Genomic DNA, 23,179 nt, shown 5'->3' on the forward strand with positions numbered 1-23,179 from the left:
AAATAACCGCCCCTGCTCCCTTTTTCTTTTTTTGTTTTTACATTTTTAAAAATATTCTAAAAGCTGGAGACATTTTCCGAACTATGAATTTGTGTACATGAATTTTAAATCGAACAAAAACTATACACACCCCAATTTTTTTAAAACACTTTTTCTGAAAACATCACAACACAAACATTCAAAAAGTAAGTGATTTATAAATTGTACAAATTAGAAATTCACTATTAAAAATTTAACCTACAATGACGAAACTATGTTATTGATGAAGGAAACACAAATTTATTGAAGGAAAGAACGAAGTGTAAATTTATAAAAAGTTTTTGCGTTTTTTTTTAGCATGACATTTGCACACATGTCCTAATATCTCGACAGGTTGGCTGTGTGTTGGTGATGAAATACTTCATATTTCATTGTAAGCGCTTTTGCAAAAGATTCTATCCAGTAATATAATTCATGGAACGTTATCGTGGCGCTGTTATTCCCTACGTATATATTAAATATTTTCTGTTCAAACACTTAAAATGTGATATTTCCGTGTACAGTGCGCCGCTTTGCGCAGTAGTGACGCTCGTGAACAACCCGCGCAGTGCGCGCGGGACTCTCTCACGCTGGTGTGTTTACAACGGGATGCTGGAAGAGGAAAATCTCGTGTCAACAAGATTTAAACCGAAAAGACTTGACAGCGGCAGGATGTCAGTCTGCTCTTCTTCGCTTTAAATGTTTGTCAGAGGGTCGAAGTGAAGACTGGAGATGTCTGACGCCTGGTAAGCTCCAACCTTCTCTTTCACTGCGCTGCTGCTGGTTTTAGTGTGAAATCTGTGTTTAGCTGCAAAGCCAGACTGATTCAGAAAGTCTCTTTCAGACTGATCAGATGGTTTAACTCAAACATGAATGGCAACTACTCATTCATCTCAACACAGTGTTGATCTCCCAATATACTATTATTAATAGTGCATGGTAAAAGCACGTGCAAATTCTAGTCCAGAGCAACAGGGAGAACATACAAACCCACCCAGTTTTCTGTCCACTCATCCGAATCCTTTGCAGGATTGCAGGGTGCTGGATCCAGGACCAGCTGACTAAAAAAAGAGTAGCAAAGAAAAGAACACAAACAATAAATAATAAGAACGAAAAACAGTATCAAGATAATAACCATGGCTTTATTTACATTCTTACATGATAATGTTATTAGTGATTGGTAATATACCAGATACGATGTTATTGTTGCGCAGAAGAAATGAATATTATATGTTTATGACAACCTGTCTGTGATCCCCTGCAAGCTGAGTTTGATAAGGTGTTGTTGAAACTAGTGACTGCCTGTCTGATTTCCTACCTTGAATTGTATATGTGTAGCATCGCTGAGATGTGTCTTTGCAGTTCTGAACCTGCTGGAGCCATCAAGGCGATTGACAAGCACTCAGTGCATCAGATCTGCTCGGGCCAGGTGGTGCTGACTCTGGCCACTGCGGTGAAGGAGCTGGTGGAGAACAGTATTGACGCTGGAGCCACCAGTGTGGGTGAGGAGACGCATATATCTGTTTTTATGAAATGACGAAGGAGGCTGCTTTCTGCTTTTTTTCAACTGTGGATTTTATTATTTTTTGATCTTGCAGATGTGAGACTGAAAGACTCTGGCACTGAACTTGTGGAAGTGTCAGACAATGGCAGAGGTGTCGAGGAAGCGAACTTCGAGGGACTGAGTCGGTGTCTTTAGTGTATTTTCTCCTATAATCAGTCGTGTTGTGTGTGTTCTCTGTGGTTAAGGAGACCCGGTTCTGTTTCTTCCTCAGCACTGAAGCATCACACGTCGAAGCTGAGGGACTTCTCAGACCTCATTCACGTGGAGACGTTTGGCTTCAGAGGTGAAGCGCTCAGTTCTCTGTGTGCTCTGAGGTAAAACGTTTCAGCTGCCGCTCACACGGAATCCGCTCGTTTCCACCTTTAAAATAATGATCTTTGATTTTCCTGCCGCAGTAACCTGAGCGTGATCACCTGCCACGAGTCCAGCCAGGTGGGCACCAGGCTGCTGTTTGACCAGAAGGGCCACCTGGTGCAGCGGTGTCCTCATCCCCGGCAGCAGGGCACCACGGTCAGCCTGCAGCAGCTCTTCTACACGCTGCCTGTTCGACACAAGGAGTTCCAGCGCAACATCAAGAAGGTCCCACATCGCCCCCCTTTCTGCTCCAGAGTTACCTCCGATCGCCCGTTAAACGGCCGCCGTCGCCTGTCCTTGCATGTCAAAGGCACACTTGTTGCGTGTTTTTTCAGGAGTTCGCCAAAATGATCCACGTCCTGCAGTCCTACTGCGTCATCTCCACCGGCGTGCGAATCACCTGCTCCAACCAGAACGGCCAGGGGAAGCGCAGCACGGTCCTGAGCACCAGCGGCAGTCAGAGCATGAGGGACAACATCGGAGCCATATTCGGACCAAAACAGGTTCAGACACGTTCGTCACACATGGGGTCAAACCCTCTTTCACTTCAAACCGTTACGTAACATTTCTGGCTCTACAGATTATAAAATATAAATTTGTCCTGTTATTTCATCATTTTTATTTCCTTTATCATCTTTGTTTTTTGTTGTGCAGCTACAGAGTCTTCTACCATTCCACCAAGTGTCTCCTACAGAAAATGTTCTTGAGGAATACGGCCTCAGAGACACAGATTTGCCCCAGCAGCTTTTCACGTGAGCCATGGAAGTCCTCTGTGGTTTTGTTGTTTTTGTTGGAGATGACTAAAAGAAGTCATTTTGGCAGGATCTCCGGGTTCGTGTCACACGGTGAGCACGGCGTTGGGAGGAGCGCCACGGACCGGCAGTTCTTCTTCATCAACAACCGGCCGTGTGACCCGCTGAAGGTAGAACGGGACACGGCATTCATTTGATAAAAATCTTTATCCTTGTCCTCCTCTCAGGTTTAATCATCTCTTAGAGCTTTTTTACTGCATTCTTTCTTTCTTTTCTGTTTCTTTGCTCTTCCTCGATTTCTTCTCTGTATGAACTTCCAAACTTTGAACTGTGTCGTTCTGCATGAGGAATGCTTTTTCTGTTTTCTCCCGCTGCAGGTGATCAAACTGGTGAACGAAGTGTATCACATGTACAACAGACATCAGTATCCGTTCGTTGCCTTGAACATAGCGGTTGCCTCAGGTGAGAAAATGTCCATAAATAAAAGGTTTTTAGTTATTTCTGACTCCCACTTGATGATCTGAGGCTCTGTGTGTGTTTCGCGTCGTCTTCGCAGAGTGCGTGGATGTGAACGTGACGCCAGATAAGCGCCAGATTTTCCTCCAGGAGGAGAAACTCCTGCTCACCATTCTGAAGTCTTCCCTCGTCGCGATGTACGAAGCTGGAGTCAACAAGCTCAGCATGAATTACACGCCGTCGCCCAGCAGCAGTGGGGATCTCCATCAAGGCGTCTCGTCCAATGGAAGCAGGGACGAATCCGCTGAAACCGTCCCAGCGGCGATCCTCAGCCCCAAGACGTCCCTGAACCTGGCCGGCCTGAAAGCCGCCTTTTCAAATCATCACGGCTCCAGATCGAGCGGGGAAAAGGCCTCCATCGGCGGCCCGACTCAGAAAACCCTGCAGTCTTTTTTTCAAGGCCCTGGAAGGCTTTCTCCAAGTGTCAAATCTCCAATCAAACCTCCTACAGCTGAAGCCGGCCGCCCCACGGCGGGCAGGTCGCTGCTGGACGGGTTCAGATATGGAAGCCGGTCCGGCGGCGACGCAGATTCTGAGAGAGAAAGCGTCGTGTCCGCTTGTGAATTAACGGAAGCAGAAGCTGATCCTGGCTGTTCCGACCCTCCTGAAGCGGCGCCTGATCTCTCTGATAGGAAACATGAACCAGAAACAGCCGGCAGCAGTGAGGAGTCGCAGACTGAAGCGTGCATCGCTGATGGAGACCCGGCGAGCCCGGAGGCGAAGCGGGCCCGGACGGAGGATCCACAGCTCCGGTCCGCCCGTCTCCAGGAGCTGGACGCCCCCGTCCGTCTGCAGAGGAGGACGGTGCCGCTGCGCTTCTCTTTACCGGCGCTGGCTGCCAGAGTGAAGAGGCTGCACGACCGTCAGAAGCAGAGCGGCGGCGCGGCGCTCAGGTACCGGCGCTTCAGGGCCAAGATCGACCCGGGAGAAAACCAGAGCGCAGAGGAGGAGCTGAAGAAGGAGATCAGGTAGGACTTCGCCTGAACGTCTGAATTGCTGAGCCGCAGAGCGCTAGAGTCACGCGGCTTTCCTGTCTCCCCGCAGTAAGGACATGTTCAAAGAGATGGAGATCATCGGTCAGTTTAACCTGGGATTCATCATCACCAAGCTCAACTCGGACATCTTCATGATCGACCAGCACGCCTCAGACGAGAAGTACAACTTCGAGATGCTGCAGCAGCACACGGCCATCCAGGGACAGAAGCTCATCGCGTGAGAATCCACACCAACACACGGCTTTCCATCCCTTCCTCTCCTCACCCCTTCACCTGCGTCTTCTCTCTGTAGCCCACAGAAGCTTGGCCTCACGGCGGTCAGCGAGAACGTCCTCATAGAGAACATCGAGATCTTCAGGAAGAACGGCTTCGAGTTCCTGATTGATGAGGATGGTACGAACAGTTTGCTCCTTCAACCTTTTCAATTTTCTGGCCTCATAAAGACAGAAATCTGGAAAAAAAAGTTGACTAAAATCACAGAAATGTGACGTTTTACACCCTGATGATCTGTAAAATGTAGAGTATTCCTTATTCATGTTGTCAGTCAGTATATATTCCTTGCTCAACCCTGAATACAAGCAGCAGAAACAGAACCTTCGGGTCCAGAATGAGCATCTCCCACGTTGTCTGCAGCTCAGGTCATGGAGAGAGTCCGACTGGTGTCGCTGCCCACCAGTAAAAACTGGACGTTCGGCCCGGCCGACATCGAGGAGCTGATCTTCATGCTGAGCGACAGTCCGGGGGTCATGTGCCGCCCATCCAGAGTCCGGCAGATGTTCGCCTCCCGAGCCTGTCGCAAGTCTGTGAGTTTATTTCCGAGACTCGCTGCGAATATTGGTAACAGTTTGACCGATAGTCTGCCAGGAATCCTATGTGTTTTACATTGCTGTAGTCATATTTAGCTTTTCTACAGCTGTCTTCTCACACTTTGACAGTTCTTTTTCAATAACTTTGTGCATATCAGCTTCAATAGACATTTTGAGTTTCATTTATGACGCAATTTGATTCATTCTGTCTCCAGGTGATGATCGGGACGGCTCTGAGCGTCGGGGAGATGAAGAAGCTGGTGGTGCACATGGGGGAGATCGAGCATCCGTGGAACTGTCCTCACGGCCGGCCCACCATGAGGCACCTGGCCAACCTGGACGTCATCTCACAGGACTGAGCCGCCGGCAGAGATGGATGCACTCACAGATTTCCCCTCTGTCCAGTTCATTAGAGTGAAGCATTACTGTCATTTTGAGTGGGCATAAAAACAAGAACTCTTTTTTTTTTAATTGAGAAATACTTTGATTTTATTAGAATTGTGCTTCTTATTTTGTTTTAATGTATAATAAAAGTTTGATTCAGTCTTATACGTTTTGTTTGATTTCATTTCAAGGTTATTTTACAGATAAATATAAAAAAACCTGCCTTAAAAGTGTTTCCGTATATTTGTTGTGTTTTGCCTTTTTGGCTCAGCGAGGCTTCCGTACATGTGTCCATCTCGTTGCTATGGAGATGCGTCTGGCTGCAGATCGTAAAATGTTATAGAAGCGATTATAAAAAATTGTTGTAGATAAAATAAGAAAGACAGCAGGAACCCGCCGAGTTGCTTTCAGACTTTAGAAGTAGACGGAGCCGCTATGGAGGAAGCTAACCTTCAGAGCGACTCTGAGCGCGAGCCGACCGGAAACGACAACATCGCTCTTTTAAAACTGGCCGTTCAAAGGTGATTTCACATCCTCAGCAGTCACAAACTTCACGAGTTTATCTAGAAGAAGCTGTCAGCGGATGCTGACATGCTGGCGTGTCGCTGACAGGGTTGAGGGGGAATGGAGCGGATGGCAGCAGGACGGAGAAGGACTGGCGCGATTTGAAGGAGCTCACGAGTTCAAGGTTCAATCTGAATAATAATCCCATTTATTATCATCACATCACAGACAGCGAAATGTAGGGAAGCATAAAAATTCTGAGGACCTCAGGGCTCTGGATGCTTCATATTCTACTGAATATGTTTTTATAATAATATGGATATTAGCCTAATTATTATTATTATTTGATATTTTTTATTAATAGAAGTAGTAGTGAAACATTTTAATATACTTTCATAGTCGGTGAATGTGTTCTGAAAAATCATGGTTTATATCTAAATTTGTTTACTGTAATATTAATTTTGGGTTGTCTTAGACTTGTGCTCTGAACATAAATACTTTGCACAGGTGAATTGATCTAACATTGATCTAACTGTGACTGATGATGTTCTAGATCTGGTTAAATAGTAAATAATTCCAAGAGTAGCTCTGGGTTGAAGAACTGTGAAAAACACTACTTTACTTTTAATTGAGTGACTGTAGCCTATCAGAGTATACATTTACAGTTCTCTTTCCTCCTCTGTCCAAATATTACCAGAGGATAAATCACTTTAGTGCTGCTGGATGAATCAGTAACTAAAATGGTGTTGAAATAATATAACAGGACACTCTTGTAAATTGCCGCCTCTTGATATGTGGTTCTGCTGCATAAACAATTACCATGAAGAAATAAAAAGTATTGTGGAATGTCAGAAACGTCTACATTTCTAATGCATGGGTGTTGAAAGTGATCGCTTTAGCCTGTGTGTGTTGTTTGTGGTCAGGGTGTGTTTTCCAGAGGACTGATGAACGGAGCTGGAGTCTTCACACATGCGTCTGGACTGAAATATGAAGTAATGATACATTATGAACTTAACTTTATTATAATTAATCTCTTGAAATGCAAGATGGAACTCGGCTTGTTTGTCGGTTCTTTGCCAACAGGGAGAATTTGTGGCCAACATGCCCATGGGCAAAGGGAAATACACCTGGCCAGACGGCAGCTGCTATGAGGGGGAAGTCTGCAATGGGATGAGAAACGGCATGGGGTCCTACAGATGTGGCAGAAATGGCGCCCTTTACCGAGGCCAGTGGCGCATGGGGAGGAGACATGGCCAGGTACGCTCTCTTCAGGTGAAGCTCTAAGTTATTAAAGACTGTGTGTGTGTTAATTTGTTCAAGGGGCCAATTGTGTGGCAGGGCACAGTGTATTACAACGAGGAAATGAGCTCTTGGTACAAAGGAGACTGGATAAACAACAACCGGGAGGGATGGGGAGAGCGACGGTATCTGCTGAGTACCTTCTCTACATCTTGAGAGTTTCATGTGGTTTTGTCAAAGTTTCCAATTATTTAATTGTTTTAAAAGCTACCCTTCAGGTAATACTTACTGTGGTGAGTGGAAGAACAACCTGAGGCATGGAGAGGGGACGATGAAATGGCTGAAGCTGGGACAGCGCTATGTCGGGGAGTGGCAGGGTGGGGTACAGGTATGGAAGTCTCCCTTCACACAGTCAGGTTTAACCTGGTGAGGTGAAAACACTGCTCACCTGAGGGATTCCTCTGTCAGCACGGCCAAGGCACTCACGTGTGGATGCTGGGCAGAGCGGATGGATCCCGCTACTCTCAGAGTAATCAGTACAGGGGGGGATTCCTGGACGGTCGGAGGCACGGAGAGGGAACCTTCCTGTATGCCGGCGGAGCCAAGTATGAAGGCCAGTGGAAGAGCAATAAGAAGCACGGACAGGTTCGCACAAAGCTCACCGCATTTTGATGAAGCATATTCGACATGATCGCTTCTAAAAATCTGCCTTCTTTGTGGCTCAAAGGGGAAATTCACCTTCAGGGATGGGCGAGTGTTTGAAGGAGAGTTCCTGGATGACAGGATGATGGCGCCCAGCGAGCAGCAGATGAGAGACGACGCTCCTCTCGGTACACGATGCCTGGAAACGTTCAAACTCTCCACGGAGACGGGCAGAAATGCTCCAGCGTGAATTGTGTGTCGTTGCAGATGCTGCTCTTCCGTCGGGTCGTGACTCAGAGACTCTCGGTCAAGACATGGCTCTGAACGTGGAACGCCTCCTGGACGGGTTCCCCGAGAAAATCCGAGACGCTGAACGCAGACAGGTAGGGAGGACGCCACCGTCAGCTTCTGCGGACTGGACCGTAACCACCGTCACGCCTGCCAGGTGGAGTTTGTGGTGCTGAGGCAAAACACGGAGCTCCGGTCCATCTACAGCTTCTACAGCAGCCTGGGCTGTGCCCGCCGCCCCGACAGCTCCTCCCTGCTGACCCGCATGCAGCTGTGGCGCCTGCTCAAGGACTGCGGCGTTCACCGTCACGGCTTCACCCTCACACAGATCGACCGTTTCGTCCACGGTGAGTCGTCCCGACGCTCTCCGAGTCCGCCGGTTCGTCTTCCAGGCCTCAGTGCGTTTGACTGGAATGAGAATCCTGTGCGTTTCAGGAGATTCCAGTTCAGGAGACGCTCACTCTCCTTTCACCGCCATGCTTCTTCGCGATCTGCTGAACTGTCTGGTGACTGTGGCCTACCGCATCTACAAGAACGACATCCCGTGAGGAAGAAAACTTAAAAAATTCAAAACACAACAATGAAAGTTCTTCCTTGAGTCGGGGATTTCTTCATCTCACAGGTCACAGAAACACGTTCTGGCTGCCTGCTTGTCCAAACTGCTGACAGAGAATATCCTCCCGAATGCTAAGAATGTCAAAGGTACTGAAGAAAGGTGTCATAGGTTTGACTTTGATTAGGACGAAGACGCCAGACAAGGCAGAAATAAAAGATTCAGTGCTGAATGTGAATGCTGGTCTCTGTTTTCAGAACATTTACGTTCAGGTTTAGTTCTTGTTGCAGTAGTACCGGTAACTCAGCGGCGGCCATGTTGTTCAGGGTTTCTGTTCCAGCAGCCGGGCTTTGCGGCGGCGGCTCTGCAGCATGTGGAGGAGAGCTGGGAGGTTTATCAGGCTCACTGCAGGGACCAGCGGACCGTGACCTGCAGGCAGCTGCTCTGGATGTTCAAGGTGCTGGAAACTCTCCTCCGAACGCCGCTTCCCCTGCTGGACCCCTGACTTAAGGCATATTCAGAGACCAGAACCATTGTTTGTGGCCAGGATCTCCACCTGCTGGACGACCGGTTGACCACAGCGAGACTGGTGGAGTTTATGACTGCAGAGAGCCGCGACGCCGCCGAGCCGTCCTCCTGTCTGGACCTGGAGGTCAGACTGCTGTCTCCACGCCAAAATAAAAGCGTCTGGTCCTTTCCCCTCTCAGATATTCATGATCTCAGCTTTGGTTTCGGTTTAGATGAGCTTCCTGGAGGTCTTTGAGGTTCTCCTGGCCTGTGCGGAGGTGAAGTGTCCGCAGGTCAGGCCTTTTCTCATGTTCTGATGACGAACCTTTTAACTCACAAGGCAGCTTCGAGCAAATGTCTGATTTTGGTATTTTTTGTCGTGGGTCACAGACGGAGGACTCCTCCTGCGAAGGCACTGAAGCAAAGGACAGAGAGAGCAGCCGAACGGAGGCCAGGATCCGATCAGTCCATCAGTTCTTTAACAGCTGTTTGTTCCCGGCGTTTGAACGACACCGGCTACTGATGGCGAGCCTGGAAGAGGAGAGGCTGCTCCGGTCACAGGACGGAGAATGAACCGGGTTCAGTCAACGTGTTCATCAGCACACACTGTACAACTTTATTACGCATCCCTGTACAATCCAGTGTGATCCACATCTTCAACCACAGCAGGCACGTTTATCTTTGCAGCTTGAATAAAGAAGTGTCGGGTTCAACACAAGCGTCCGTTCGTCCCGTTTCTCCGTCTTCAGGGTGCGTTCACACTTCCTGCCTTCCATGTTCACATCAAACTGATTCATTCACCGTGTTATAAACTCCTAATACGATGGCGCTTCCAGGATTCTTTAGTTTGATTCTCAGTGGACAAACTTTGCTCCTCTGCCACTAGATGGCGCTCACTGGCTTTCACTGTAAAATACTCATTTCTTCTCTTTCTACTGCATTTCCATACTTCAAAGGATGAATGACTTATAGCAACACAATCATTTATTACAACTTCTAATTCCTTACTAAGAACAACTACTGGCCATTTCAGGGGTAAAATATTTTTTTTTATTATTGAATAAGAACAGTTTTTGTGGGTAAACATTTTCAAATAAACAAGTTCTAGATGGGAGGCGTGAAAACCATCAGGTCGCTGGGACAGACGGACTGACGGATCCTGTCGCTCATGTCTGGGGTGAAAAGAAGCATCGCAGCCTCCGCCGTCTGAACCTGGAGGAAATAAAGACAAGGGAATGAAGAAACAAGGAAATCAAGGCATAAAGTGTTGAGTTTGTCCATATTTGAGAAGCAGAGGACAAACCTGTGGTGGCTGGAGACTGGACAGTGAAGACGGCTCTGAGGAGACGGGGAAGAGAGAGTTTAGAGGCAGATCCAGTTCAGGATAAACCTGCAGACCGTTTTCAATAAAGCAGTTATCACAGGATGAAGGCTGAGGTGATGGAGAGCAGAGTCTTGTTACCTGGAGTCTCCTGAGGGGTCGGCTCCTCTCGTTGACCTCGGGGACTCTCCATCGAGATGTCCGTTGCCGTGGGCGACCACATCTCTGGGCTGTCCATCGCTCGTGGCGACAGGCTGCCTCTGAGAGACGGCTGGAGGTAACGCTCGAAGTCCAGCCCGGGAAGCTCCTGAAGATTCAAACAAACAAATAAATGTTAATTAGAGGAAGTCGGAGCGTCACGATGCAAAGATCCTGGCAGCAGAGAAGCGTCTCACGTCTGGAGTGGGGGCCGGGGAACGCTGGGCGCTCACAGCCGGGGAGTCGGGTGGAGGCTGGGTGGGAGTTCCACTGGGGGGGGCGGGACCAGGCGTTCTCTGCTGCCGGGAGGGGGGACTGACGGAGGCGACCGTCAGCAGCTTCCACCACCGTGATGGTGGGCAGCGCGGGTTTGGGCGTGCTCAGTCCTGGAGCGGCGACGGTCTCCGGTCCTGCAGAGCCTCCCTCCGGCTGGGCGTCGTCTGACAGCGCCTCGCTGACCGGCGAGAAGCAGAGAGACCCGGGTCCAGCCTCGCCCTGAGGGGCGTCCACCTGGGACTCCGGGCCCGGGGTCTGCTGGAGGACCAGGGGGAGCTGTGCAGGGGTCTGAGCATCGACGCGGGCCGGGGTCCGGGCCGGGGTCCGGGCCAGAGCCAGAGAGCGGCGGGTGACTCTTCTCGGCGACGGAGTGGAGCAGGGGGACTGCTGAGGCAGAACGGCGGCGCTCAGACGGCTGGACCTCCTGAGAGGACCTGCAGGGACACGGGCGGGGTCGGACTCAGTCCTACAGAAAACCACAGAACTGAACCGACTCAGACGTCAAAACCAGCATCGAGGTCTCGTCTGGCTGGGATTCCTTCACCTGGCGGTTTGGCGGGACTCTCCAGTTTGAAGAATCCTCCGTCCTGCGCCGGGACCTCTGGACCGGGCCGAGCCTCCTCGGGACTCGGCTCAGGCTCGTCTTCGGTCTTTCCAGCAGGTTCCGCCTCGGCCGCCTGCTGCCGGGCTTTCATGGCAGCCTTCACGGCCGCTAGGCGGGACTTCGCTGCCGCCGCTCGGCCTGCAGCGGGTTTGGCGGGTGCTGCTGATGGTTTCTGTCATCGGGACGAGAAACACGAGATAAAGTCTAGACTCATTTCCTCTCGCAAGGAATTTCATCAGTAAAACTTTATAACTGCGATGCTGTTGAAGAGCTCCTCACCTTCACTGCCTTCCTCTGCCGCGGTGGAGGTCGATGCTCCTCCGCCCAGCCTCGGCCCTCCGCCTCCTTCAGAGCGTCGAACTTCCTGCCGACGTCCTCCACCTGGTAGTGGACCATGTCCCAGAAGCCCTGCAGGTCGCTGCAGGTGGTCACCCTGTCCCCCCGGCCCAGCTCGCAGTCGTCCACCAGGCCGGCGAACTGGCCGAAGCGCTCCTTCATCAGCAGCCGGGCCTGGCCCACCGCCGTGCGCATGCCGTCCCTCACTGGAACGGAGAGGCAGCGGGAGGGACGGTGGAGTCTGAGGCCGATCGGAGGCCAGAGAGACTTCAGAACGGGAGACACACTCACTGTCCTCCGGGATGGACTCGTCCTCCACCTTCGACTCCCAGAGGAGACTTAAAGCCGTCAGTCTCTCCGTTTCTCTGGCGATTTCTGACCTGAAGAGAAGAACAGATTCAATCGTCTGGCGACTCAAGAGGACGAAATAAACGAAAGAGAGGATACCTGAAGTACGGCACGTCGTGCTCCGACTCCTGAGAGCTGCAGGGAGCCGGAGGAGACGGTTCAGCCTGAGGGACGTCGGTGAAGACGGGAGCTGGAGGCAGGACGAAGCTGGGGCTGGACAGCAGGACGGGATCAAACTCTCTGTAAAGGTTCAAGTTCTTCCAGCAGCGAGCCAATCAGAGGGATGCAGAACTGACCTCGGTGTCAGGAAGGCGTCCGCTGATCGAGGGGTCATAGGCTCAAACTTAAACGCCGCCAGTCCGACCGGAGCCTGGAAGACGAAGCCCGCTGGGGCGAACGAAGAGAGAGAGGGCTGCGCGGGGTCAGCAGGAGGGGCCGGGTCCACCGCCATGTCTTCCTCCTGAGGACCGGCGGTCTGGTCGGCAGCAGGAGGAGGAGGAACCTCCTCCACCTCGGAGAGCACAGCCTCCACCTGCGCTGCATCCTGCACAACGAAAACACAACAGTCAGTGGTGGAGGGAGAGCCGGGGCAGGGGTCAGAGGTCATGTGCCCCAAGTTTATCAAGGTCAAGGAATATTTAGAATCAAAATCAACTTTAAAACTGTTATTGAAAAAGGTGGAGGGTTTGCTGCTCACCTTGACGACAGCAGGCTGGACCGTTTCTGGAAGCGATTCAAAGAAAACAGAGAGAGAAATAAAGGGAACTGAAAGTTCTTCAATCTCTGCCAGATGTTCCAGTAAACATTTCCCTTCTGTACCTTTGCTCTTTCCTCTGCCAGCAGAAGGAGCCACAGGACCGCCGGTGGCTCTGCTTCTGGTGACTCTTCCACCTGAAGAGGACATGTTTAGCCGTCTTTCCACACGTCTCTCTGCTGCTTTCAGCCATTCTCCCACAGCCTGCGCTCTGTGCGTACCTGCAGCCGGGATCGCCGGCTTGGTCTTCTCAGGAGGAGCTGCTCTGGCTGGAGGCCGCTTGGCCGAGCGGGTCGACAAGGCTGGAGCAGCTGGATCCACAACACAGACAGAGTCACAGACAGGCCTGGATCTGGACACTCACTCCACCGACGGGGTCTCCCTGCTTTCGCTCACCTCCACTCGAGTTGGTCTTGGCTGCTGCAGGTTTAACGGGCGCTATCCGGGTTCTGGAGACCTTTTCTATTTGTTGTGCTGAAACGAGGGCGGAGAGTCATACTTAGAACACAACCATCTGCAACTCAAATCACATGATATAAAAACTAAAGGAAGCAATCAGACGTACCTCCCCTTGTGATGTTTGGATCCTCCATCTTCAGAGGCTTCACAGCGAGGATAAAGAACATAAGTTTGACCTTTGACTTTCAAGGAGGTTAATATGAGGACAAGGCTGAACGTCTGCACTACCTGCTGCCTCGTGGAGCGAGTGACTCGGGTGCTCTGGCTCAAATCCACCTTCTTCTGAAAGAGATGAAGAAACACACCGTGGTCACTGGACGCTGAACCCCAACAGAACCTGGAGGAGCAGCGAACCGAGATCCTCAGATCCTCACCCCCTTGGCTCTGGCCGAAGCCCCTGGGACGTCGGGCAGCGGGGCGGCCTCCAGGGTGTCCTTCGGATGGTACAGGCCCGTCTTAAACACACCTTTACCCTCCTTTTCCCTCTTCGCCTTCTCTTTCTCAAGGGCTTTTCTCTCTTTCCAGCATTCCAGCTGCTTCATCCTGTCTTCTCCTTTACCTGTAAATAAAGGAGAGCACGACAGGTTAAAAGACCAACACAAATGACTGATTTCAAAGAGTTTCAGAGGAAGAAAAAACCTAGAACAATCAGCTGAGTGGTTCTAAATAAGAAGGCATACTTGGAGCAGGTTTTGTCTCCGGGATCTGGTCCAGCTCTCGGAGCTGCCGGCGGGTGTTCACAGTCCGCTCACGGTTTTCCTTCTGGGACTGAGACCGTCTGCGGGACATTTTGGTTCTCAGCATGGACACGCTGGTGTCCCGCTGGCGCAGGTGAGCAAACCGAGACTCCATGTTCAGACACCTGGAACATTCGTGAAGATTAAAACACCATCAATCATCTTACGAAGCAAAGCAGATCATTCCTTCAGAGACATGTTCAGGCTGATCCCATCAAGGGCTCCTCTGCCTCCATCTCACCAGATCCCCTTTAAATCTCCACAACATCAGAGAGGGTTTCATCCACGTGGACTTCATGAAGTTCACATTATTTTATACTTTAGCGTCTTTTCAGGCATGAAGGCCAAAGAGTTCAGATCATGGGATTTCCTCCAGATGAGGAAATCAGAGGACCTGGACAGCTTATTGTGTATTTCAATCCGTGTCCTAAACTATTGTGCAAACCTATTCTGGACGACGCATGTTTGCACTCTAAACAGTACAAAAGCATATCGATAAACTACATTTGACTGGAACTAATTTCCTTTTTGCAGCAGCTGCGTAAACAATGTATCGATAGGAGGCTATTTTTAGGGTTCCAATCGACTTAATCACAGAATAACGTAATTTTGAGGGGGTTATGTTAAATTAGCCGATATTACGATCACATAGAAAGACTAACTAGAATATAAATATTCTTCCTCAACAAAGTCACGTAGCAAATTAGGAGGAAATGTTTCACGACTCAACCGAAAAGCTAACAAAACCAAACGTCTATAGAAGCAAACGGCGGCTAAAAAATGGTGTAAACGTATAACTTCCTTCCTCTCGCGTCACAAAATAACACTTAGAAGCAAAAACTCACCGGAGGAGTAACTAAAAGCAGCTCGACGGAAACTTCAAACGAGGACCAAAAACAAGAGCACGTCGAGAAACGCGGTATCGTTTTCAAAACTAAACCCACGCCCGCTGATTGGCTGCCAGCAGGAGCGGTGCCTCGCTCTGATTGGCTGATATGACAATCTATCCAGACGTTTGATTGGTTCTTTTTCTTCTTTGTCTCCGGATATTTTCATTACAGGAAATTAAAATCGCCGCTTTTATATAAATCTGGAAAATAAAATATATTGTGAAAAATGTTGTAAAACGTAATCAATTAAATTAAATTAAAAAAAATCTAAAGAACAACAAATATAGGGATATAATATGGAGGGGGACAAATTATTATATAACTTGAAAAAATTAAGTGCTTTTTTATTGTTTACAAGGGAACAAAAGGAAAATTTATTTTTAGCACATGAGAAAGTTCAGCTTTCAACGAAAAATCGGATGGATCACAATTTTTTCCAGCAACAAAACACAGTTTTTACCCAAAATTCAACAGAAACGTGTGCAAGTCAGATAAAATCCATATTATTATCCTTCTCTTTGAGCTCGTTTTTCCAGCATGTCTTATGAGCCCGACTGATTTCCAGCCTGGAGACGAGAAATCCATCTCCTTATGAAATAGGAATAAGAAAAGAAGTGTTGGGTCATCAAACCATTCAGTTCTGCACAGGTCGTGGGTCATTGAGCTATGAACAAATCAAATTCAGACTCAATACTCTGTTGCCTTTAGAGATTATTTAGTTGTGGAGTAATGTCGCACTGCAGTTCTCCACTTATAACATATCGGATGATTAGAGGGGCACCAGGGCATGAAATCCTGTGTCCTCTCACAATAATTCAACACGAGGGTTGAAACAGTAGATATCTCTAATCCCCAGCTTGTCCCATGGACTCCAGTCCTAAAAAAAAAAATAAAGAGATTTTCTGGACATGTGGTCGCTGCATAGCTTCACTCACTTGGTGGTAAACATGACAAACAGTTGGACAATTTTTTTTAAAATTCCATCTTAATTTATTTAAAGTTAACCCAGCTTTGTACAAACCACAAAACATTATGAAATCATCATTCTACGCCGATAAACCGTTTGGGCCGAGTCAGTTCTTAAATTATCATGGTAGGTTGTCAAGATGAGTTGCTTTAAAAAATAAAATAGCAATTAATGAAAATTATTAAAAATCAAAACATTCACAAAAACCCAAGTTTGTACAAAGAAAAATAAAGAAATTAAGGACATGTGCAGTCAAAAATCTCTTTTTTTTGCAATTTTTATAGGCCAACTAAAAAAAAAAAAAAAAAACTTAGTGAGAAAGCCTTTTATTGTTTTTTTTTTATTATTTTATTTTACAATGCAATTATTGCATTACGCTGATGCTGTCATGATACCCTGCAGTGTTGACAGTTCTTAGTGTGGTGAATCTCCGTCAGTCCAGGAAGAAAATGTTGTTGAACTGCGTTGCACAAAGCCTTTTAACTTCCTCTGTAGGAGAGACAGGGGGAAAAAAAAAAAAAATACAAGTTACATTAGAAACTACAGCGAGATGGGCGGAGCCAGCGTTCCTAACGACGTACCGTTTACTTCGATCAGATTGGCGTTCTTCTGATTCAGGATCACATAAAGTTCTCTCTGGTCCGACTTCTTTCCGACTACCCAGTAGTCTGTCATTGCTTTTACGATGATTTCCTCATCTTCATCTACCCTGGGAGCCGGAGGGAGAGAGCCAAGCACAATGAGGGCAGCAGTCAAACGGGTAAAGAGGATTAAACACAGGCAGAAACTAAAAAAAAAAAAAACCCTGACTTTTAATAAAAAAAAATATAGATAATGTTAAGATATTTTATTTTCACGAGACAAGGATCTTTTTACTTTGAATTGTGTTTTTAGGACATTTTACTGTATTTTGCAGCAGCGGGTTTCATTAAAATTGGCTTTATGTTGAGACTTGAAGTCTTTCAATGCAATAATTATTGTTTGTGCTACACCACAACAAAGAAAAGTTCAAATCTAAAGGATATTATGGCAATATTTTACTGGTTGGGCTGTGTGTGGCCCAGTTTCATCTGCAATATCTGCTAGTTTCAGTATTTCAGACAGCAAAACAAACCAACTTTCATTCTACTGCGTTTTTTGGCTCAGCTCATCAACAGCAGTTGTGTTGGTAGAACTTTGAGGTTTATATGATTTATAGACAGAACATTTCATATCAGCATGATCTAATTACCAAACTTTATTATGGAACTTCCTGTTCAGTTTGGATGAATAACAGTAAGAAGACGGGAGGCAGTGACGCATGAAGAGGAAGTGAAATCTGGACGCCGGTGTCAGTGGATGTCCCGCGGTCTGGGAATCGGTCTCACATGACCACCGTCTTATGACTTTCTTCAAAAAATAGAATGAAAGTGAGTGTGCAGTGACGCCACGAGGCGCACGGACAGTATGAAAAGACAGCACGCCTGAACAAGAAGGAGAAGAGAAACGACTGCAGACGAGGAAAGTTTGGTTTGAGAGATCTAAAAAAAAACAAACAAACCCAACAACATGCAGCTGCTGAAACAACACAGACGATAATAAATCAACCGACGGGTAAAGACTGAAGATCCTCTCTGCCGTACCTGGAGAAGTCGCAGTTGATGTCTCCCAGGATCTTCATGAGGTCTGGATGCACAGAGGTGAGGCAGACGCTGGCCGTCTTCCTCATGTGGATGGTGCTCTTCTCCGCCAGGTTCATGTGGTTGAAGTAGATGAACTTAAACTGCGGCTCCTTCTCTGGACTGCGAAGCAGAATGAAACGGCGAGCAGAGTGTTCAGGATGTGGATTTGACCGACAGAGGTTGGTTCTTTAGAGCAACACCGAGTTTGTTTCTTAGTTTGAACAATAAAAACAGAACAGTTCAGGCCTTTAAACGACAAACAATGAATGAATGGACAATGGAAGCCAGATCTCTTCAGGTTTGCTCTTATATCCGCCCACAATAAGGTGAGCTGAGCAGCGTAAACATATCGAAACGAGCCAAACAGCTGATTTCTGTCCGTAATCACCGACCGCTGTACAGGAGGAGGAGCTGCAGAGCCCCGCGGCGGCCGGGGAATCGGTGACGACATGAATGATTTAAGGGATTGTTCAGGAGGGTTATTAGAAAGAGCCTGTGGAATTGTCCGAGCCGAGTGTCGGGTTGCGGGCCAGGACGCGCCTGAGGCCGCCTGGCAGAGCGGCGTGCCAGGCTTTACAGGTGCACTGCTTGAGTTACCTGGAAGCAGTGCCACGGCGGCGTCCAGTGACACTCGGAGGCTCACCTGTCGCCGCCGCCAGCCGGCTCAGGCTCTTACGGCAGACTGATCAACGATTTGGAGTGTTTTGACAGTTTATTATTGCCTCACACATGATTGTTTTGGACTCTCCGCTCACCCCGATATCCTGCGGTTAATGGTGAACTGTTCACAGATATCGGAGGCCAGCAGAGTGAGCTGCGGGCCCACCAAGCCGTCCAGCTGCTCGCAGAACTCCCTGGTCAGCTCCACAGAGGCTGGAGTTAAAGAGAGAGAGAGAGAGAGACAGCGGGGCGTTAGAGGACGGCAGCGGTAGAGAAAGCGCCGTGCCGCCTGTAAACACTCACCATTGATCATGAAACAAGCCGCGGCGCTCATCGCCTGGAACAAAGCAGATCAGAGCAGGATCAAGGTCACAGGTCAAACGCTGCATTAATGTGATGATGGGTATCGCGGGACACGCCTCATCATTTTAAAATTCAGATGTCTAATCCGCAGGAGGCCTCCTGGTTTGATACGGCTATAAACGCTAGATTTAGGACGGAAACAAAAAGTCAAATCCTGCAGCCACAGATTAAGAGAATCAGTCTTAAACCACGAATGGCAGCGCTCCATTTTCCTTCATTACATCAGAAAACCCGGTCAGGAGCCCAGACAGGCGGAGCCGGATCGCAGCCGCTCTACCTTATAAACGATCAGGTGCAGCTCCTCGTACCCGTCCTCCGCGCTGACGAAGATCTTGGGGAACCGGAACTTGGCCTCGGGGTCTTTGAGGTTAGTCGGTCCCGTCAAGAACCTGCGAAAGAAGATCACAGAGACCTGGTGACGGGCGGGGCGGGAGGGAGAAAGGCTGCAGCTGCTGCATGATCAATCCAGAGATTCACCGGACGGATCTGGAGCCGAACGGGATTTTCTTCACAACGCATCTAAAAGATACAAGCTGCACGGCGAACAGAGCAGCCACTGTGAGGTCAGGCTGGGCTTCACAGACACCGTCTCTATTTATAAATGTGGAATGCGGAGGAAGGTGCTGCTCTCGTGCTTCTATTAACACAGGAATGCAGCACTAACTCCGCTGCAGCCATTTCTCACGGCCACGCCACTGCATGCACAAACTGAACAAGGTCTTCAAAAATGAAAAGGAAATGAAGCTCAATCAGACGGACTGCCATGAAACGCTCTCACGCGCGGGATCAGGTACTCGCCTCCCATAGTGCAACAGGTTTCCTGCAACCTCCGGCCTCAGAGGAGAGTCTCTGCCGGCCAGCTGTCAGGAAGAACGAAGAAAAACAGAAGGAGACTGGTTTAGTGTCGCACGCTGCCTTTAACCTCATGCTGGGTTTGATGAGGAGCCGGACGGCGTCCGAAACCGACCTCCGGCTCCGAGTGGCGCGGGAACAGAGAGGTGGTCAGGTACTTGTAGAGGATCCGCATGTCATCCTGTTCCAGTCCGCTCCTGCAGAGAACAACGACAGCTTTAATGTTCAGTGAACAAACACACAGAACTAATCAGCATATCTGTAAGGAGGACACTGATATCAGTGTGATGAACGTGTAGATATGGACAGTGTTGAGTTGTGTTTGTGCGACTGGCACCAGATGAGCTGGTCGTTGTACAGGAAGGCCGTGTATTTGATGAGACTCAGACTCTCCTCCACCCGGTTCACGAACGACTGGATCTTCAGGTAGGTCATCTTATCCAGCGGGAAGAAGCTGATGCCTCCGAACACGTCCAGCAGGTCGCACGACTGCAAGTGGAGCGTCTGGAGATACTGAAACCACACAATAAAACACACACACACGCACACACACACGCAGGAGAGACAAAAGAGAAAGGGGTTAGTTTACCCAGCTAGCGCGGCTTGCTTACAGAGCGGCGTGCAGCGTGGATCCAGACGCTCTTTGATTGGCAGCTGGCTGGAATCAGCCGGACAGGAGAAGCGGTGACACTCGACCTCTGACAGGCACACCGCCGCCTCTCCCTTTCTCTCCGTCTTTGGGTTACACGACGTCGAGGGAAGCCCCTGTTCATTTTAGACGGGTCTCCCCTGATCAGCCATTAATTTTTTACTCTTTTTTCAGGCTTGTACAGTTTTACTGATGAACGAAATCAAGGAATCAGCCACGACAGAGAACACGATGTAGATTTCCAGGAGAGAAGCATGTTTATACTCACTGGATGTTCTACTGCAGCCAGTGAGGAGCTGCTTTAGACTAAACAACACATGTCGGGAGGAGTAGGCAGTTTTATGTAAGGTACAATAGAAGAAAATGTTTTAAGAGCAGGTGTGACCATACTGACCCTGTAGAAGAACTTTTCAAGCTTCTGAATGAGCATCTCCACACCGCCAGCCTCCACTGCTCTGCCAAATGTGCCATTGAAGAGCTGCAGCAGAAAAACTATGCATTAAAGTGGTTGTGTGAAAGAGATAAAAAAAAAAGAAAACCCAAACACTCCAACACTCTCTTCAGTTCCTCAGATATACTTCTGTACTTCTTCCCATTTTAATGACATAATATTTACTGTGTTCAATGTTGCATGTTGAGCAAAATAAGGAGGGAACAAATTACACAAACTCTTTTTTTTCCCAGCACTCACCTTGTACATGCTGTAGCACTGCTTTACCACTGCGCCATAGACCGTGTCCTACAGAGGCGAAGACGGGAGGTCTGTGAAACTGAAGACACCGGAGGAAAACCAGAGAAGTGTGGAGGCAGTGCTCCAAACTCACCAGGATTTCTTCTTCCTGATATTCTACCGTTGGAGGTTTACCGTCTTTGTTTGGTTTCTCGATCATCGGGTTTCGAACCACCTGCAGAGAACACACACCTAAGAATTAAAGGAGGCATCAGGAAGAACGAGCTCAAAGTTTCCTTGAGAAGAGCAGAGTGTGGAAACACACCATAACTATCCAGAAATTATCCTCTGGCTCGAAGAAAAACTGCCGGTTCTTTTGTGTGTGCAGGGATTTTGCTGGTTTTGTTGGACAAAACGTCCTGGAAGGGACAGCAGAGCATTAGAGGCTGATGGAGGAGAGTCAGTGAGAGCAGACGGAGTTCAGTACCTGGTGAACTGTACAATGGCTTCACAAAGGCCCACGTTACGGATCTTCTCGTTCTTCTCAACATCACTGGGGTGGTAAAATAAAATTTTCTTTTCTTCCTAAAATAAAATAGTCTTTTCATTAACGATGTAACGGCCGTTTGGTTCACCCTGAAGGAGGTTTAATGCTGCATTCACTCCACACATGTGCCTGAAAACTCACCTCTCCTTCCCGCGGGCCAAACGTCGGGTTGTAAATGAAAAAACTAAGCAGAGATGGCGTGTACTGTTTCTCTTGCATTCCTGAAGCCATTCTGGGACTAGAAAAGAAAGGAAAAGAGGCATAGATTTAAAAAAAAAAAACCTCCAGATTTTAATCATGTCAACAAAATGTAAGTGAATCCTGAAACACCTTTACCTGATCATCAGCATTAGTGAAGCTCGTGACTGGATGTGTTTTGCTCCAGTAACCTCTTGGTCAGCAGGCCGTGTGCCTGCAGAGAAACCGGCAGATCAGCGAACAGGAGTCTGACAAACCAGGAGCTAAACTCTGCAACAGGAGTGTCAAACTCATTTCAGGTCAGGGGTCACATGCAGTCCAACTTTATTTTGAGTGGGCCCCAAAATGTGATATATTTTCACAGAGCCAAACAATATTTCCAAAAAAAAAAAAAAAACTACCCTGCATAGATAAAAATGGACGCTATTAACATTGCAATTCTGTGATATTATTTGCTTTTTTTTTCTGTTGTCACCTTATTTCACATCCTTTCATATTTTAACTTGATCAAATATTATTGTGCTTGTTTCTATATTATGTAATTATTTGTCAAATGTTTGATTAAAGTAATGACCATAACACTGGCAGGGATTGGTTTACTTTCTATTTATCCAACACGTTTGTAAGATTTAAATATATATATGTGTGTATATCTTTCACGATTAAATAATAAAATAAAAAAACTATAGAAAATGACTCTGAAGACCTTGAAATCTTTCTTTCTAGTTGTCTGCTGGTTTTAAAACATTCATCACTGAGGAGTGAAAAATAAGACATTTCTGCTCTTCAGCGGATGAACAGAAATCCCGGACGTCTTAAAATTTCAACATGCTTCAGCAGATGGTTAAACACACAGGCGAGCTTCTCTAATCTTTTCCCTGAACAGGTAAAGCTGTTTAACTTCAACATGAGGAGAGGGAGGAGAATCACAGCAGCTAGCAGGCTAGCCGCACTGCTAGCCGCAGACTCCAGGATTAAACTTCTGCTAACGGTGGATTCCAGAAGAACGTCGGGACGGCAACACTCACCTCACCGAGCGCTAACACCGCCTCTCCATGCTCCCGGGACTGCAAACGGTGCTAAAATAAATAAATAGCGGCGAAATGAGCTCAATGAGAGGAAAGCCGCTTGCATTATACCTCCATTCTTCACTTCCTGCTTTTGACAGCGCGGTGTCACGTCTTTAAATGTCCGGCTGGACCCAGCCGCGATGTGGTTCCTGCTCTGAGTTTATATTAGGTTCAGGGGCCACAATTACAATTTGGTGTCGAATTAGAATTAACTATCAGTCAGACTTCACATCTAGCTGTTTGGCTGCTGGTAACCATTCATTTTCAGCAAGGTATAACTCTTCTTCTCTCTTTCCGTAGATAAGATAAGTATATTTCTTTTATGTTGTGTCCCGCGCTGCATGCATGCATCTTCATTCTTCTATCATTTTATCCCACTTTGGGTCAAAGTACGCTTTAAACGATGAGCTAACGATGATTAATTTGACTTTCAAATGCAATTATATCTCATTATAACATTGTTTTTAACATTTTACTCCAAGACTTATTTGAAGTTA

At 47.9% G+C, this 23,179-nt stretch overlaps 4 protein-coding genes across 4 annotated transcripts; 2 read left to right on the forward strand and 2 right to left on the reverse strand.

Moving 5' to 3' along the window:
• The first annotated feature begins 618 nt into the window (after positions 1–618).
• On the forward strand, positions 619–5,554 carry pms2 (PMS1 homolog 2, mismatch repair system component). The gene is made up of 14 exons (XM_030097354.1): positions 619–764; positions 1,381–1,520; positions 1,617–1,703; positions 1,794–1,896; positions 1,978–2,161; positions 2,272–2,439; positions 2,591–2,688; positions 2,759–2,858; positions 3,066–3,150; positions 3,245–4,172; positions 4,249–4,416; positions 4,492–4,592; positions 4,833–5,002; positions 5,221–5,554. The coding sequence occupies exons 1-14, from the start codon at positions 751–753 to the stop codon at positions 5,362–5,364; spliced, it is 2,490 nt and encodes an 829-aa protein (XP_029953214.1). The 5' UTR covers positions 619–750; the 3' UTR covers positions 5,365–5,554.
• A 270-nt stretch (positions 5,555–5,824) lies between these two features.
• rsph10b (radial spoke head 10 homolog B) lies at positions 5,825–9,695 on the forward strand. Its single transcript, XM_030098922.1, has 16 exons — positions 5,825–5,910; positions 6,002–6,077; positions 6,817–6,885; positions 6,977–7,150; positions 7,232–7,317; positions 7,400–7,520; positions 7,601–7,777; positions 7,860–7,962; positions 8,042–8,157; positions 8,220–8,409; positions 8,498–8,606; positions 8,685–8,764; positions 8,942–9,072; positions 9,163–9,267; positions 9,356–9,415; positions 9,513–9,695. The coding sequence occupies exons 1-16, from the start codon at positions 5,825–5,827 to the stop codon at positions 9,693–9,695; spliced, it is 1,866 nt and encodes a 621-aa protein (XP_029954782.1).
• Positions 9,696–10,226: 531 nt separating this feature from the next.
• Positions 10,227–15,083, reverse strand: dlgap5 (discs, large (Drosophila) homolog-associated protein 5). Its single transcript, XM_030098923.1, has 18 exons — positions 15,001–15,083; positions 14,099–14,280; positions 13,793–13,977; positions 13,647–13,700; positions 13,525–13,561; positions 13,356–13,433; positions 13,181–13,270; positions 13,025–13,096; positions 12,903–12,928; positions 12,502–12,749; positions 12,305–12,418; positions 12,149–12,237; positions 11,801–12,063; positions 11,462–11,693; positions 10,804–11,351; positions 10,585–10,750; positions 10,426–10,460; positions 10,227–10,334 (listed from the first exon to the last, which is right to left on the reverse strand). Exons 2-18 carry the CDS (start codon positions 14,268–14,270, stop codon positions 10,227–10,229), a joined length of 2,517 nt encoding a protein of 838 aa, XP_029954783.1. The 5' UTR covers positions 14,271–14,280; positions 15,001–15,083.
• A 1,202-nt stretch (positions 15,084–16,285) lies between these two features.
• Positions 16,286–22,781, reverse strand: ccz1 (CCZ1 vacuolar protein trafficking and biogenesis associated). Its single transcript, XM_030098774.1, has 17 exons — positions 22,641–22,781; positions 21,751–21,826; positions 21,556–21,652; positions 21,355–21,452; positions 21,193–21,286; positions 21,022–21,102; positions 20,889–20,936; positions 20,592–20,675; positions 19,886–20,061; positions 19,664–19,745; positions 19,495–19,556; positions 18,974–19,085; positions 18,637–18,670; positions 18,429–18,546; positions 17,635–17,793; positions 16,594–16,721; positions 16,286–16,501 (listed from the first exon to the last, which is right to left on the reverse strand). Exons 2-17 carry the CDS (start codon positions 21,762–21,764, stop codon positions 16,446–16,448), a joined length of 1,443 nt encoding a protein of 480 aa, XP_029954634.1. The 5' UTR covers positions 21,765–21,826; positions 22,641–22,781; the 3' UTR covers positions 16,286–16,445.
• Between the last annotated feature and the right edge of the window lie 398 nt (positions 22,782–23,179).

This window comes from Salarias fasciatus, chromosome 8, assembly GCF_902148845.1.
Source record: "Salarias fasciatus chromosome 8, fSalaFa1.1, whole genome shotgun sequence".
NCBI classification, from domain to species: Eukaryota; Metazoa; Chordata; class Actinopteri; order Blenniiformes; family Blenniidae; genus Salarias; species Salarias fasciatus.

Excerpts from the sequence above, each read along its gene's own strand:
- pms2 (XM_030097354.1), top strand. Across the intron at positions 1,521-1,616 it reads CGCTGGAGCCACCAGTGTGG|ATGTGAGACTGAAAGACTCT; the intron begins GTGAGGAGACGC and ends TTGATCTTGCAG. Across the intron at positions 5,003-5,220 it reads CCCGAGCCTGTCGCAAGTCT|GTGATGATCGGGACGGCTCT; the intron begins GTGAGTTTATTT and ends TTCTGTCTCCAG.
- rsph10b (XM_030098922.1), top strand. The coding sequence starts at position 5,825 with ATGGAGGAAGCTAACCTTCAGAGCGACTCTGAGCGCGAGCCGACCGGA. Across the intron at positions 7,151-7,231 it reads TGGGGAGGAGACATGGCCAG|GGCACAGTGTATTACAACGA; the intron begins GTACGCTCTCTT and ends ATTGTGTGGCAG. Across the intron at positions 7,778-7,859 it reads GCAATAAGAAGCACGGACAG|GGGAAATTCACCTTCAGGGA; the intron begins GTTCGCACAAAG and ends TGTGGCTCAAAG.
- dlgap5 (XM_030098923.1), bottom strand. The coding sequence starts at position 14,270 with ATGGAGTCTCGGTTTGCTCACCTGCGCCAGCGGGACACCAGCGTGTCC. Across the intron at positions 12,929-13,024 it reads TGGCAGAGGAAAGAGCAAAG|AAACGGTCCAGCCTGCTGTC; the intron begins GTACAGAAGGGA and ends AATCGCTTCCAG. Across the intron at positions 12,419-12,501 it reads GACGCCTTCCTGACACCGAG|CCCCAGCTTCGTCCTGCCTC; the intron begins GTCAGTTCTGCA and ends CCTGCTGTCCAG.
- ccz1 (XM_030098774.1), bottom strand. Across the intron at positions 18,671-18,973 it reads TGCACCTGATCGTTTATAAG|GCGATGAGCGCCGCGGCTTG; the intron begins GTAGAGCGGCTG and ends GCTTTGTTCCAG. Across the intron at positions 16,722-17,634 it reads ATCAACTGCGACTTCTCCAG|GGTAGATGAAGATGAGGAAA; the intron begins GTACGGCAGAGA and ends TCCGGCTCCCAG.